This window comes from Lampetra fluviatilis, chromosome 24 (assembly GCF_964198595.1).
Source record: "Lampetra fluviatilis chromosome 24, kcLamFluv1.1, whole genome shotgun sequence".
Lineage (NCBI taxonomy): Eukaryota > Metazoa > Chordata > Hyperoartia > Petromyzontiformes > Petromyzontidae > Lampetra > Lampetra fluviatilis.
The window spans coordinates 2,320,790-2,335,914 of NC_136298.1; the positions used below are offsets into that span (position 1 = coordinate 2,320,790).

A 15,125-nucleotide genomic window follows, 5' to 3' on the forward strand; every position below is an offset into this window, starting at 1 on the left:
GCAAGTGTCCTTTGCGGCGATCTGTGCCGAGTCAGCAGTCCCTCAAAATTGAGGCAGATGCTTTTGGCAATTCGAATGTGAAATGCATCTCAGATTTCCCTGTGGATATTAAGGATCCTGGGATGATCTTTCATAGATGGCAGGTGGTAGCCATCAGCAGGAATTATGCATTTAAAAACACCGAGCTTTTTTTCTTTCTCCTATTTCTATTTCACCTGCAATAAAATCACTCAGAATGCAACCGATTTCATCAGATCTCGGGAGTTAAGCAGGATAAGCCTGGACAACCACCATGAATAAAACAAGTGTTGTAGGTTTCTGTGGGGCTAAGCTATCAGCAGAGGACTGTTCAGCTAAAATGAAATATTGTCGTGTACTATGCATCAACATCTATGCCCTCCAGTGTCAATCAATCTGCACTGAAAAGCGTATTTGCAGTACGGTCAGATAACCTCCACAACCCGTAGAGCAAGGGAAGGCCCTCATACAGCAATGGACTGGCACAAGGATTCAACGTGTAATTTCCTTTCAACTATACTGTTGGTGGTTAAATTTTGATTTAAAGCTTTCGTTACTGCAGGGATTCGTATTTTTGTTTCTTTCGGTAAAGTCACGTAGAAGGGAAATAATAAAATAATTGAAATATTAAACAATAAAATTCTCACAAGAAAATTTTCTTGCTGTGGATTTCACACCTGCTGATGATTGCTTGTGTTGCAGAATTTTATTGTTTTATATTTTTATTATTTTATTATTTCCCTTCTACGTGACTTTACCGAAGAACCAAGAATATACTATTGGTGTCGTGTCATGTATTATGGGGGATTTTGTGCAGTCATTGTTGGCCGGCTAAAAGCCATCATATCTCCCTAAACTTCAGAATATAGTCCGAATATGCCAAAATTTTAGGAATTAACTTACAAATTACCCAGTTGGGATTATACATAGCAAACATTGCCCTGTACTGCGAACACTTCACGAGACCCTCTGGAAATAAAGTCAAGACACTAATTTAGGCTTTGTTGGGTAAACGAGCAAAGTAATAATAATACACAATAATCATCTGGATTTGAACATAAGACCTCAGCACTTCTGGCTCAGTGCTCTGACACACCATTGAGTCCCTGTACTCGGCCAGTATTAATCTTAAGGCCTTAAAACATTCCGTTGCATCTGCCTTCAGATAAGTACTGACCCGTGTCATCCAGTAGGGTGCAGTGAGTTGCAGATACAGCCAGGGGGCAGCCCGCAAAAGAGAGAGAGAGCCCGTGGGATAATCTCAAAACAACTAAATTAAATATTGGCTTAAAGCTTTCGTGACTGCAGGAATTCGTATTCTTTCGATCGCAACACAAGCGGTCGTCATCGATGACGACCGCTTGTGTTGCGATCGAAACGTCGTAGTTTTTTGTTATTTTTTTTTAACTATCGTCGTGACTTTACCGAAAGACCCAAAGAATAACAAATAAATTGGTATCATCAATTTAAGTTAGGGATTTTTATCGAGGGGGTTACAAGTGGCTAATTATGACATTGCTTCTTTACTGCAACCGTTGCCTGGATTCCGGGTCTGAGCTCAGGTTATATTTTCTTTGTAAAGCAGACAATAAAACTGGAGCGCAGGAGGAAAGAACACTTTTGGTCGTGCGTAGGAATCCTGGGTCACTCACCAGATCACCTGGACTGTGGCTAATCTGTCAGAGTACAGAAGTCAAGCAGGTTTGAACCTGGATAGCACTTCAATGGGTGACCATCATTTACAAGGTGGTTGTCCAAGGATGTGTGAGGCTACGTGTTGGGCAGCATAGAGCAGTGCAGCAAAATCAAACGTTGTATTGTACTCCTACACTTACACATCTATGCTCTCCACCATAACCAACCACAATTGCACAGCGTGGTGACGTACAGTCATACAACCCTTAACCAACTGCACAGAAATGGGTAGGCCCTCATGCAGAAGTGGAATGCCTGCTCTTCTGTGACCTACAGAGTGGTGAGTGTGAATGAGCCAAAGCCAATGTGACATTTGCAAGAACAGGGCGGCGCCCTTACATAAAACAGAAGGCCGCCCCACGTGTTGAACGGCGCGGCGCAGTTGACGTAACTCCGGGCGCTTCACGATACACGCCAACCCAACAAAACCTGTGAGTTAAGCATTGTTTGTTTTGCTTTGCATTCCGGCATCAGGAAAAGCATTTGGAGACAAAGCGCGGGCGAGCGCTGCGTGTCAAGGATCACCGGTGAGCGTCACGATGCGCGTTTTTGCGATAGTGCTGTATCCAAAACATCATCACGCATCATTATCATCATGGTCCATGGGCCACATAGCCCCTAGTAGGCGTCCACTGCACGTTTCGTCATTTCTTTCCACTGTCCTCTCTGTCCTGTGCCAATATGCTCAAGTGGTGGCCACATCTTACTGGCACCGATCTCTTATTCTCTGCCAGGTCTGCCACTCTTTCCGGTTCCTTCCATTTTTCCCAAACAACATACTTGTAATATTCCTGTTGTTGTCCATCCTACATATGTGTCAAAAAAGTGCCAGTTTCCTTCTCATCACTGCCTGCATCATCAGGTTGTCTTCGTCTATGTGCAACCTTTTTCTTACTTCGACGTTGGTCACTCTTTGGGTCCAGTTTAGATGCAGCATCCTTCTTTAGCAATACATTTCGAATGGCAATATCTTATCTCGGTCAGGAAACATCATCACTCAAAACAATCGCGAGGAATCACTTCTTATTCTTCTTTGCAAGCGGCAAAATGTTTGGAAAGTTAGATGAGTGCGCATACCAGACAGCATTTGCAGTCGGGGGGGGGGCGAGCGGGGGTAATGGTTGCTATGTATATTCCAAATTAAATAATGTGGTGTCATTTTCAAATTCAACAAATTTGGACCATGACGCCGGCACACTGACACCACAGGTGCTTAAACAGTCGCTGTGAATCAAGACGGCGTGGACATATTCACGGTCGATACAATAACACAATCTGTAACGTGCACGGCTGTCACGGGCGCTCACAGGAATGACCAGGGAAGCCACTGTATTCGAACCGTGATCCTCTGCGACAAGCGGCAAACACGCTACCGGCTGGACCGCGTCACCGCCCCAAAGGCTTGCAATTGTTCGCTTACACCACTCGTTGTGGAAAACACCTCCACAAGAGAGCTCCAGAGGGTATTTTACCACCTCTTAAGTGCTAGCAAAGACATCTTGGAAGAGGTTGGCATACCCACACTTTATCCCACCACACCCAACCTTACGATCGACTAACTGTGGCTGTCGTCAATCTATGCTGCTGGGTGGATAAAGCTGGGATGGATTTGAAACATATCCCACCATTGCCCCGTTGGGAGATCGAACTGAGCTGGCAACCTCTGGATGGCAAGTCTAGATGGTTTAACCATTACACGGCAGTACTTGAGAGAGGGGGGTGTGTGGGTACAAGTCACCAAATCCTGCTGGCTTTAAAACCGGTTTCTCTTCATCTATCCCGCCAGCTGCCGTTTAGCGTTAAGGATCGAGAATCCTTCACGTAATGCTGAGCCAACTTTCAACCAGCCGGAGGCTCCACAACGGTGTCTCTCTGGGTGCCAGTTGAGATATATTATATCACGTGACAGACATTAAATCTAAAAATATAAGGCACCACCAGTATTATGGGTAACAAATCCACACTGCATAAACACAACACAGGGCAAATAGAGTATCCATGCAACAGTCTAATGATAGTGCGACATGATATTTCGTCTCTGATTGCAAGCTTTTGTTCCCAATGGATTCACACTGAAATTAGTATAATGGACTGGCAATTTGTGATAGTCTGCATTTGCATTACATTTAAATGTCTATTTCAAATTAAACGTCTATTTCAAAGGATTACCCCAACATCCCTCAGTGATCAATAAATGAGAACCACTTTTTAGAAAGTCAACAGTGGCTGTCCTCCTATGGATCAAGTTCCCGTCACCACAGAGGAACGTGGAATTTCAGCCCCTCATTCCGGGCTTTAAACAGGAGATGTGCACCACCAACCTCGACACTCATTTGAGCAGGAAATCACTTTTGCGTCTTCCCAATGAAATAATGCATTAGGACAGAAACTATCCCGACGACCTCACATTCTCTCCGTAATTAAACACATTATTTGGTGATGCAGCTGCATTGGCACTGGTGCACAAGCATAATTGGGCCCAACAACAACACTGCCTTAAAATAAAAACATTATCTGTAATGTTTCGGGCAATGGACTTTTTTCATAGATACAAAAACAATTATATCAAGGCAGTGTTGCTGTTTAATTGTTAATTGTGCTTGTGCACCACTGCCAACGCAGCAGCATCACTAAATAATTATATTTAGTTTTAGTTGTTTGCTTGGTCAGCATCCGGAAAACAAAGTCCCCTGTACTATACAAGACAAAACAATTACAATGCCACGTGGATTGATAGAGCATCTAATCGCGACCACATCTCAAAACGCTGTACAGTTACAGTGGAGATATTTATTTTGCAGATAAGGAGTCCGTGATAGACAGACGCATGGAGTCAACAGCACAGATGGCTGCAGGGAAGGGAGTTCCAGACCCTGTGGGCAGCAGAGGAGAGTAAGCGACCTACCACGTCCAGAAATAACAATTTTCCACCCCTTTCAGTGCCGCATTATATCACACCAAAACCGTGCTGAACTCCAAAGGGACACTGCTAATGCGAAGGTTTCCAAGCCAACATCGACATCCTGGACACTCGTTTTTCAAGAAAGCTCTCATATGGAGTGCAAGCCTCTTTGCTAAAGGTCACAGCCTCGCATTGACTCCTCGTAGTCGCTTCGTCAATATTCTCACATTCTTAAAGAGGCCTCAAAAGTTTACAGGAGAGCCGATAGGCAACTTATTGTTATGCAAGTGAAATATTACTTCCCGTCCAAGGGAACATTGTCTTGACAATGACTACAAAACCATTCTCTATGAAATTTACAACAGGAGCACAAGTAAATAATAAAATGTTAAACTGTATACCGTACACAGCACCCAAACTAGTTCAAGCTAATAATCTAACCTACCGCTGATAAACTATTAAGCAGAACCCGTTTGCAAAAACAAAACATAGACTGTCGTGATGCACCCACACGTCTTGCCTGTTGTGCCGATGCTTTCTGCATTCATGCTACTTTTTTTCCCCTCCTACGCTAGGAAATACAATTCTGGTCGCACCGTAGTCCCACGGCGCAGCCCAACATTCCGAGGTCCTCAGCACAGCACGCAAAGCCGTTTGCCAAGACATGTGGCAGTTTGCGCAACGCATGGATTCGCCGGGTCAAGCGAGGCAGCTGGGAGAGGCTGCCGCTGCAGCGGGCGTGGGAGTTAACCATCGCACGTACATATGCGGCACAGACTGCACACATCTGCGAGGAACAACAAAAATTCGAGGGTAGGGCTGGGTAATTTTTTTTTAATGTAGGCCACGGTGGCGAGATGTTAACTACCTTGCCTGGTATCCAGGAGGTTGTGGGTTCGATCTCGACCCTGACGCCTGTATATTTAGAGTTTGCATGTTCTCCCCGTGGTAGTGTGGATTTTTCTCCTTGTCCTCCGGTTTTTTCCTCCACATTTAGAAACTCGAGTTCAATTAATTTGGCTGCTGTCAATTTCCACATGATACATTTGTGGCCAGGTCGCTTCTGAAAAAGAGCCATATAGGTCATTGGGCCTTACCCAATAGTTTTAGTACAACTCCTCTACCAATCCGCTTGTGGATGAAGGCCTCTTCCCCACGCCGTGGTCAGCCATGGGAATCGTTTGATCATACTTCACCACGTTGGTATGTGCAGATTGGTGACCCAATTGGAGGAGCCCAGAACCAATCCGGATATCATTCAGGTTGCGGAGTTCATAGTGCACTGCGCCATGCATCTCTCTGCCCCCCCCCCCCGGCAGTACGGAGAGGAATTTGTGCTCACCTAAAACGACTGCACCTGCAAACTTTGCGATTGTTCCACGCAGTTCTTATCAGAGCCAATAAACACTGGTGTGCAAATTCACACACCCAAGTATATAGTCTGCTGTGCCAATGCCTTCGGCGTTTATCCAGTTTTGTTTCCCTGCTGCGCTAGAAAACACAATTCTGGATGCAAACACAGCTTATACGCAAGCCTGACATTAGAAGGCTCTCTGCACAGCGTGAGTCCGTTTGCCCAGACATCTGGCAATTTGCCCAACGTGAGGATTAACCGCAGTGACATGGCCGAGCAGTCGCGCTTGTTGCAGGGGTATGTAGTTCGAATACAGCAGCTGTCCTGCTTTTTACTGTGTTGTATATCAACCAAAAATGATACACCAACTGTTTTACAGTGGCAAGTGGGCCATTGTGTGCTGGCATCTGGTCCAAATTTTAAAAAGGTACCCACATATTTCTCAAATGGATAAGTACAAAGTATCCATCGCCCTCTGCTGCAAACATTTGGAAGACAAAGCTGAAACAAGTATAACCCGTAAAAAAACAAAGTTTTTCACTATAAATCCTTTATATGCGTGGCGGCTAGAGTCCTCTCGTCATCTGGCTTGAGATGGCTGCCACCTATGGGTCAGATGATTGCATGGTACCATTAAGCAATTGGTAATTAAATATAATATTTTTGTCCTATAAAGTGTAACATTTTTGAAATAAATTTTCACGAACATTAATTGTCACGCACAACGAGTCTGTGTGGAAAATGTCAGCTCGATTGGATCACGTGAAGTGGGTTAAAAAACGACCGAAAGATTTGCACGGTCGTAAGCAAGCAAGCAAGCGTGCAAGTGAACTTAATATAAAGGATTTAAAAAGTCATGAGACTCAGGTGAGGTTTTCCTGGGTAAACACATCTAATGAATAATAATAAGTTGGTTTAAGTGACTTCCTATGAAGACTGCAAACATTTTAAATCATCAGGAAGTTCAACGTAAATAAAAAATGATGTCAAAATTGTTCATTTGTTCCATTTTAGAAATTTGCCAGTGTGTTTAAATAGTAATATGCAAGTATGATGATGATTAACATTGATAAGTGTACATTTGTATCTGTAGGTGGGTAAATGTTCCTGCTGCCCACGAGTACCTGGTGCAATGTGCAAACTGGAGAGACAATGGCGGCCGGGCGTGGTGCTGGCCACCCACCTCCTCGTGTGCCGTGCCTTCAGAGGTGCTCAGTAACAGCACTTGCCCCAAAAAGTCGGTGAAGGCTATACGGGGAATCTTTGTCTTTGTTGCGTATGCGTGCGAGTATGTGCGTGCGTTTTTTTCAGGATTGTGTTTTTGTGCATGAAATGCTTAAATAACTGTGCGCTTCCACATGCTTTAAGTAACTCAGTTGTTGTTTGTGTGAGATGTAGATTCTAGCATCATAATGTATTTGTATCTCTAATACACACAGGCAAGTCACTGGAGACAAACCTGAGACAGGACTTGTTTCACAAGAGTCTAAACATGGATAAGAATTGTCTGTATCTCTGGAGATGGAGTGAGAAAGAGCGATGAAATCAGCCCGTGCGCATGTGCTGGGTGGATTGTTGAATGGAGACGGGTTAAGGCGGCCTCTATCCAGCAGTGGATTGATAACGGCTGCTGATGATGATAACAAACATGTAGCAGATTGCTATGTTTATCCACAACAAACATATATTCTGAATAAACCATCTGATGTAAATGCAATTAGTGCAGACGTCTTCATATTTCGAAGATTATTCTGAACAAATGCCCATTTGATCAGATTGCAAGAGCTATTCAACTAAATTGAACTGTGTCCATGACACAATGTCAAGGTTGGGCGTAACTGGTCGCCGGACCGATTTCCCTCATGGCATCGCTCTCTGAAAAGGGCTGCGAGGGATCGAAGGTCAAAAGCTGTGGGAAGTAACGGGTGGGCCTTTATAACCATTAGAATGTTTCCTTGGCAACATAACATTCAGACTTAACTTCTTATGGAAGGGGCATTTCCCTAGGAGATACGAGAACCATATGGGGTTTTCCTTCAGCTATTGCAAACAAGAGGTCATTTCCCACAGGTCTGTGCACAGTGTAAGCATGTATGTTGGACTTATTTCGCACCGTACGTAGCCAACCGTGCGAACCGGAGGTGCGGCGGAAGGACAACAAAATAAACACAATCATCAGTTCTAAAGAAATTAGTTTTCAATCTAGATTTAAAAGGGCATAGCTCCAGTGGCTTCCATCTTATTGGAAGGAATCGACGCATGCAGCACAGCACTTTGGAGACAAGGCTTGGTGGATCACATGGATTTTTCAAACTCCATAACCCGCTGGGGTCGACAAGGTGACTAATAGATAGTACTATATCATATATAGATGAACTCATCTGCGTGGAGCTGTTTGATTGATATCTCCGCATATGAGTTTAGTTTTCTACAGGCGCCCCAGATTCCTCTGAATCTGCTTGACCGTCCGGGCAGAGACGTCTTGTTCCTTCTCCGAGTCTCTCGTGAACATATCGCATAACGGTCATACAGCCCTCGTGTAAGAGTTATAGTTTTAAAACACTTAGTAATGTACTGATTAAATCTATCCATAACTGAAAAGACCTCTTTATTCATAAACCTTTTCCTTGGAAACATGAATATAAGCAGATAATGAACGCAGCCCTTGTGATATTAAGGCTAAACTTTTCTGTGTCCTGGTGAATTTAAAGGAAAAAACTCAAAGTGCAAACAGCTCGTCTCTGAGAGATACACACCGCAATGAAACGCTTGATCGAGATTGTAAAGGCAATTTTCTCGTTGGAGATCTCTCAAACTCACGTCAAGTGAACTGGAACGGCCCAGCCAAGGTACTAACATCTAAAACATCGGCACTATTTGTTAAAAGAGTCGGAAAGGTCATTATTGTCATGCCCTGAAACTTTACAGCTGTCTCTCCATTCATCCAAGGACACGGCTGTGTGTTTTCAGGGAAACTACAGAACCGCTAAACCAATCACTACCGAATTTACTATACAGCTTATGCACAAATGTGAAGCCTTATTGGTAAATATTTACCAATGCTTTAGCAAACAATGATAATTATCTAATCTGGCACGACCATGGTGTGGGCGGAATCTCGCAAGACATGAAGTGTGGATGCCTTACACACACCCACCGAAGACATGAAGTGTGGATGCCTGACACACACCCACCGAAGACATGAAGTGTGGATGCCTGACACACACCCACCGAAGACATGAAGTGTGGATGCCTGACACACACCCACCGAAGACATGAAGTGTGGATGCCTGACACACACCCACCGAAGACATGAAGTGTGGATGCCTTACACACACCCACCGAAGACATGAAGTGTGGATGCCTTACACACACCCACCGGGACGTCTTTCACTCGGAGAGCAGTGTGGCCTGATCCGCCAGAGGGAACTTTCACTCACTTGCAAGAGCGTGAAACTAATGTTGTAACTTGTGTGTGTGTGGACACGTGTCCATACGCATCAATTTGTTACGTGAGTTAGCGCGGCCTTAACACCCCAGCAAAAATAAGGCTCCCTGAATGTTCTAGCTTGCCAGCTTGTTTATTACTTTTTTTGTGTGTCGTACCTTCCTTTACAAGCCCTCCAGACATATCATGGGAAGACGAATATTGTACCACACAACAGCAGAAGAAGAGAGCACTACAAGGACATTAATTGTCTTGCGTGTCGTATTGTCAAACAAATGACAATCGTTTTTTTTTCGATGCAATTAAATGATGAAAGAGATGCAGTTGTAAAGCTGAAGCCTTGCAAAGAGGACGATGCTGGGGCAAACCAGGCAGAGGTAGCGACCACTGCTGTGAGGGGCAGACACGTGTGACTCACCAGGCTGGCGGTGAGTGATGGCGCCGACTGGCCCAGCGCCTGGTTCCTCATGCGCACCAGGTTGGAGGAGGAGCCGCCACCGCCGACGCCGCCACCGCCACCGCTGCCTGCATCCGAGTGCTGCGCATGCAGCTGGTGGTAGCCCCAGTAGGGATGCCCTGTCGCCCCTCCATGGCTGCTCACTGACACGGGCAGCAGGAATTTACCTGCGCAGCACGCAATGACAACAGCGGCAGCAGGAGCAGCAGCCAAACGGTTACTGAACGTCTTTAACGCTTTAAATTGTTACCAAAGTCTTAGCCAAGTGATGTGATGTTTCGGGTACCACACGTTGTTCGGCACGATGTCCGACGTCTCACTTAAGAGTGCCGGGAGCTTATTCGATAAATGAATTCCCAGCACGTGGGCTGAAACGTCGGACATCGTGCCCAACAACACCGTGGTATACCCTCAAAGCACGTTAGAGCTACACAGCACAACAATTTAAACCTACGTGGTAACATGATGCATATCATATTCAAGGATAACAAATTCACTAAATTATGGAATATATGTGGCCGAGGGAGAAAGTGAAGAACACACATCAGAGTATGCAAACCTCAGGCAGATCTTGAAGATAGAACTGGATCGAAATTATTAAATAAAGAGGCTGACAAAAGCAGGTTGGAATGCTTTTGAGAAACTGAACTTAATAATTAAAAGCATTATTCCCACGTGCCAAAAGAAGACAGTTGGTAATAATAAGTATACATTACCTGCTAAGACATGTGGATCCAAAACAGACATTTCCCAAGAGATATAACAAAAGGTTAAAAGCGTGCAAATAAGCTTGGAATTACACTGAGAAAGAAGGGAATAAGAACACATGGACTTGAGACACCACATTGATCCAAGGGTTATAAGTGGGATTGGGCAGGACACGCCACCCAAGGACATCTACCACGGAGATTGAGCCGATGTCATCAACGCATGTGTAGGTGGCCAGAAGGATTGTTGAATGGCAAGACAGAGAGAGCGGTGGCCTTGATCCAGCAGTGGGCAGATCAGGGCTGCCAATATGTTGCCTGAATGGCACTTTTGGCTTGGGTGTTTGACTTGCAATGGGAAGGCCGCAGGCTAAAATTACCGGTCATGGATCAACTTAGCCTGTCATCCCGCTGGGGATCATAAAATCAAAATAAGACTTTATTTCTCCAGGTGAGAAGCCACTGAGTCTTTATTGAAAGAATGGCCTGGGTCAATAAGTAACGGCAGTGCATTTACAGATCTCGAGCACAGTTCTGGGATAGATCAGAGAAAAACACGACCGTAAAAGCATGCAAAACTTAACGGAAAGGTTGAAAGTATATCATGCCACAGAAGTAACAAAACCATCATATAATCATAAACCCAGGGTAAAATGTGATAAAGCAAAACACAAAGCATTTCAAAACGTCTCCCAGAACACAATTTCGATGTATATACCATTCAAATGCAATCGCAGCGCAAAGGCATTCGGCTACAAAGTGTAACATGGGCATCAAGGAGAAAAAAGGACATCTATTTGACATAAGGACGGACACAACACACACAAAACACTGCCATGAAATAACTAAAAGCAATTGCACTCAGTCTTTCCAAAGCATCCCATTTGTCACATAATACCGATTCAGAGGGGACAGAGGTAAACTGCAGATGGTACGCCAGTTTGCTCCAAGGACGAGCAGCATCACGGATGAAGGAACATTCTCAGAATGCACGACTAACGCTCATCACCACAAAAAGCAGAGTTCCGCAACTGGTGGCCTACAGGCCAGATGTAGCCTGTGAAGGTTTTTGGTCGAATCCCACCAAACTATGCCCCCACTGAGAGAAATGGTTGCAGAGACTCAAGATATAGAGATGGGAGAGTTACGGACAATAATTATAACATTAGCGAGATGAAAACGAGATAAATAGGAGAGAGAGCCATGAACATCGGAGACAATATATACAGATTAGTGAGTTTACAGCAAGATGGAGAAACAGGAAGATTAGTGGTTAGGCATACCGACATTATGACAACTCGACACAATGAGACATCATGACATCTGTACATATGACATACGATGTCTCATTGCCCGCAAACACACGACATGTTCATTAATGAACCATTTGGAAACATATTTTAAGAACAGTGATAAAGAGGAATTTTGAACATTGTCTTGTTGGTTGGCGTATTTCTGCGTGTGGCTTGGTATAAACAAACCAGTTGAACTTTAAGCACAATTTAAGGCAGATTGACATCGGTGGCTTTGAAGAAGAAAATAATTCAGAACGATGTAGGTCCCTTTGTTCAGACAGTGGGACCCGGAGCTTGAATTAGAGCAGAGGTCATAGGGGGGGGGGAACAGAGTGACTCACCCCCCATATAGAATGTAGGACAAGGTTCTAAGCTATTCAGAGTTTCGCAATGAGCGTATTTATAAATCACATCGTCACACTCAATTACGGGCATGAAGGTGGATGCGACAACCTGATGGCAAATGGATAGTGAGAAGAGGTTTTTATTTCTGAATTTTAAAAAACCTAACTTGATTTCAAATTTAAGCTTGAGGCTTTGTGCATGTCTGTGCTATAGTTGATGTGGAAATCAAGTAAGGAGTCGGGATGTTTGTTTTTAAAAGTCTGCCTCAGCAGCAGACCATGCTTTCCCACCTGATGATGGACGCTTGTGTTGCGCCCGAAACGTCATGATTTATTTTATTTTATACCTACGTGATTTTACCAAAAAAAACAAAGAGTATGTTTGTAGGCTTTAACATTCGTGGGGCTAAAGCTGGAGAACCCACTTGGAGAAGCTGAACCAAGATTTTGTTGCGTTCATCAGACATATTATAGAACCAAGATCCTGTCGAACATTTTTGAAATTTAGTTGCACTTTGTCTGAACTGCATATCTCGATGAGGAAGGTATGTATAAACAATCATCCAAGTGAATTTTTTAGTAAGTAAATTTTGAGCCAACATTGTTCATGTAAAGGAAGAACATGGGCTGGCCTATAACTGTATATTGAACGACTCCCTTGGAGACTGGGCAGAAATTTTATTGTTTCTGAATTGTATGCATTACATTCTTCCCTTTAGGAGTTCGGGAAAACCAGCCAAGGGCCTTTTGACTGACGGAGCAATCTTACAATCTCTAAATTAGAAAGGGTGATCAATCAGAACACATGGGATCAAAGAAAAAACATAAATCAGACATCACATTGACTATTAATAAAAGTGGGGGTTTGGCAGGACACATAACTAAAAAGGATGATGGCCAATGTCACCCTTGAAAAATAACTTGAGCTAAGAAGCTCAAAAGGCTACACTCGGAAAAAAAAATTCTGATTCTGATTGTGAAATGGTCTTCAGGGAGTTTAAGCGATGAGATTTGCTCGTGTGCAGGAGCGAGACGATTCATAACATCGCAAGGCCACGAGGCACGGCGACGGACGTCAACAGGCCTTCATTCAGCAGTGCATAATGAAGATGATGGTCAAATGCATCAAACTGCGTCAAACGCTTTTGTCAAGTCATACATAGCACTGTTACACCACACACCGAATTTAGTGTTACTTTGGTGGCCATAATGACACTGGGACCTGACCTTAAAGCCTCATCGCTTGGAATTTAAGATGAAGATTTTAAAATATGCGAAATAAATCGAGTGCCAAATTATCTATTTTTTATTTTACCAGTTAAGGCCCACTGAGCTACACAGCTCTTTTTCAGAAGCGACCTGGCCACAAATGATAGCTCTACAAAAGCGGGTAATCAGTGCAAATTTATAGCAACCAAACACTCTAAACGCATATTTCTAAATGTGAAGGGAAAACCGGAGGACCTGTAGATAAATCCATGCGACCATGGGGAGAACATTCCAACTTTAAATATACAGGCATCGTCAGGGTCAGAATCGAACTCATGACCTTCTGTATACCAGGCGAGGTAGTTAACATCTCCTAGCCACTGCAGCACCCCCTGTGGAATAACTGGCGACCACTGGCCCAACGCTGCCAATGGAGATGAGCACTCTGCCACACTGCTCACTTGAGCAGAGACCCTCTCGAATGGATCTAAAATGAAAATGATAACCAACTGTGAATGTTAAGAGTGATTGGATGCCCCCCCGCCCCTTCCTACCCTAAGTTTCCCACATTAGGTTGGTTATACTTCCCCCCTCCCCCATCATCCCCCCCTCGCTACATTTACATTTCCATCTTTATTCCCACGTGGTGTCCTCAACACTTCTTGGTTGAGGCAGCAGCGGGCCCCTCCTCCCCCCACCTTTTACCCTCCCGCCCTCCTTTATATGGTCCAGTTGCATCGGGACTGTCTCCCCCCCCCCGCTCTGGGGAAATTTGACACTCGGTTATGAGAGCTGCGCCGGCGTGTTGCATCGGTCTCGTGTTTTGTTTCAATAGAAGCAACATAAAAAATTAAAAGCCAAAATTAGAGTGATTGGGTCGATAGAAATTTGCAACAGACTTGAGCCATAAAAACCTAATGCCTCGGTGGGTTGGGGAATTGCTGATTCAAAATAAATAAATATTTCGCCTTGTGAAACATGACTTTATTTTTGTGACCCAAAAAGTTGACTTGGCAAGTTTCAACGGATAAGGCAACAAATAGAACGTTGTACCAAGGGGTTTAATGTTGTGGTACACACCTGCCAGCCCTGGTAATATTAGACATTTACACTCTGTAATTAGATAGGTACCCCAACGCTGACTTGCTGAGCTTCAACAAATTATCAATAAAATCTTTGGACCAAAACGTTTACTGTGGGTGCACACACCCGGCCAGTTCAAGCAATTCTATTTATCTACTTTGATAGACCCTGTTTGTGACAACACAGCTCAAATTGCACATAAGTGGCAAAAGGATTTTTTGCACCAACCAGGAATGGAAAAACCATGACCAAATCCTGGATCGTTAATGAACAATACAAGCAAGTGTCCAGGTGACATCAATACATTACCCACTTATTCAATCTGCACAAACGTTCGGTGACAATGGTCTCGTTGAGTTCGTACATAAGCATTATTATACAAGCTTATAATTTGGGTTTGTATGATTTGTCTTTGCTTATACACATTGAATCACTCCCGTTGTCAAAAAATGTCCCTGTACTGTCCACTAATTAACCCTTGAGGGTCGGTTAAGTTGTCTGGAGAGCTTTTAAAAAATTTGTAAATATATTTTGACAGTCTACGAAATATGAGAACCAGTCTAAGAAACATGAGAACTACAAATGTATATTTGCTACAATATCATACTGTGTG

At 43.9% G+C, this 15,125-nt stretch overlaps 1 protein-coding gene across 1 annotated transcript in view; it reads right to left on the reverse strand.

Annotated features, from left to right (window-relative positions):
* LOC144941077 (microtubule-associated serine/threonine-protein kinase 2-like) overlaps positions 1 to 15,125 on the reverse strand; it is a 288,270-nt gene that overhangs the window by 230,685 nt on the left and 42,460 nt on the right. Inside the window, exon 3 of the mRNA XM_078867518.1 lies at positions 9,836 to 10,041. Within this exon, the coding sequence (XP_078723644.1) occupies positions 9,836 to 10,041 (206 nt within the window). The remainder of the gene's footprint in view (positions 1 to 9,835; positions 10,042 to 15,125) is intronic.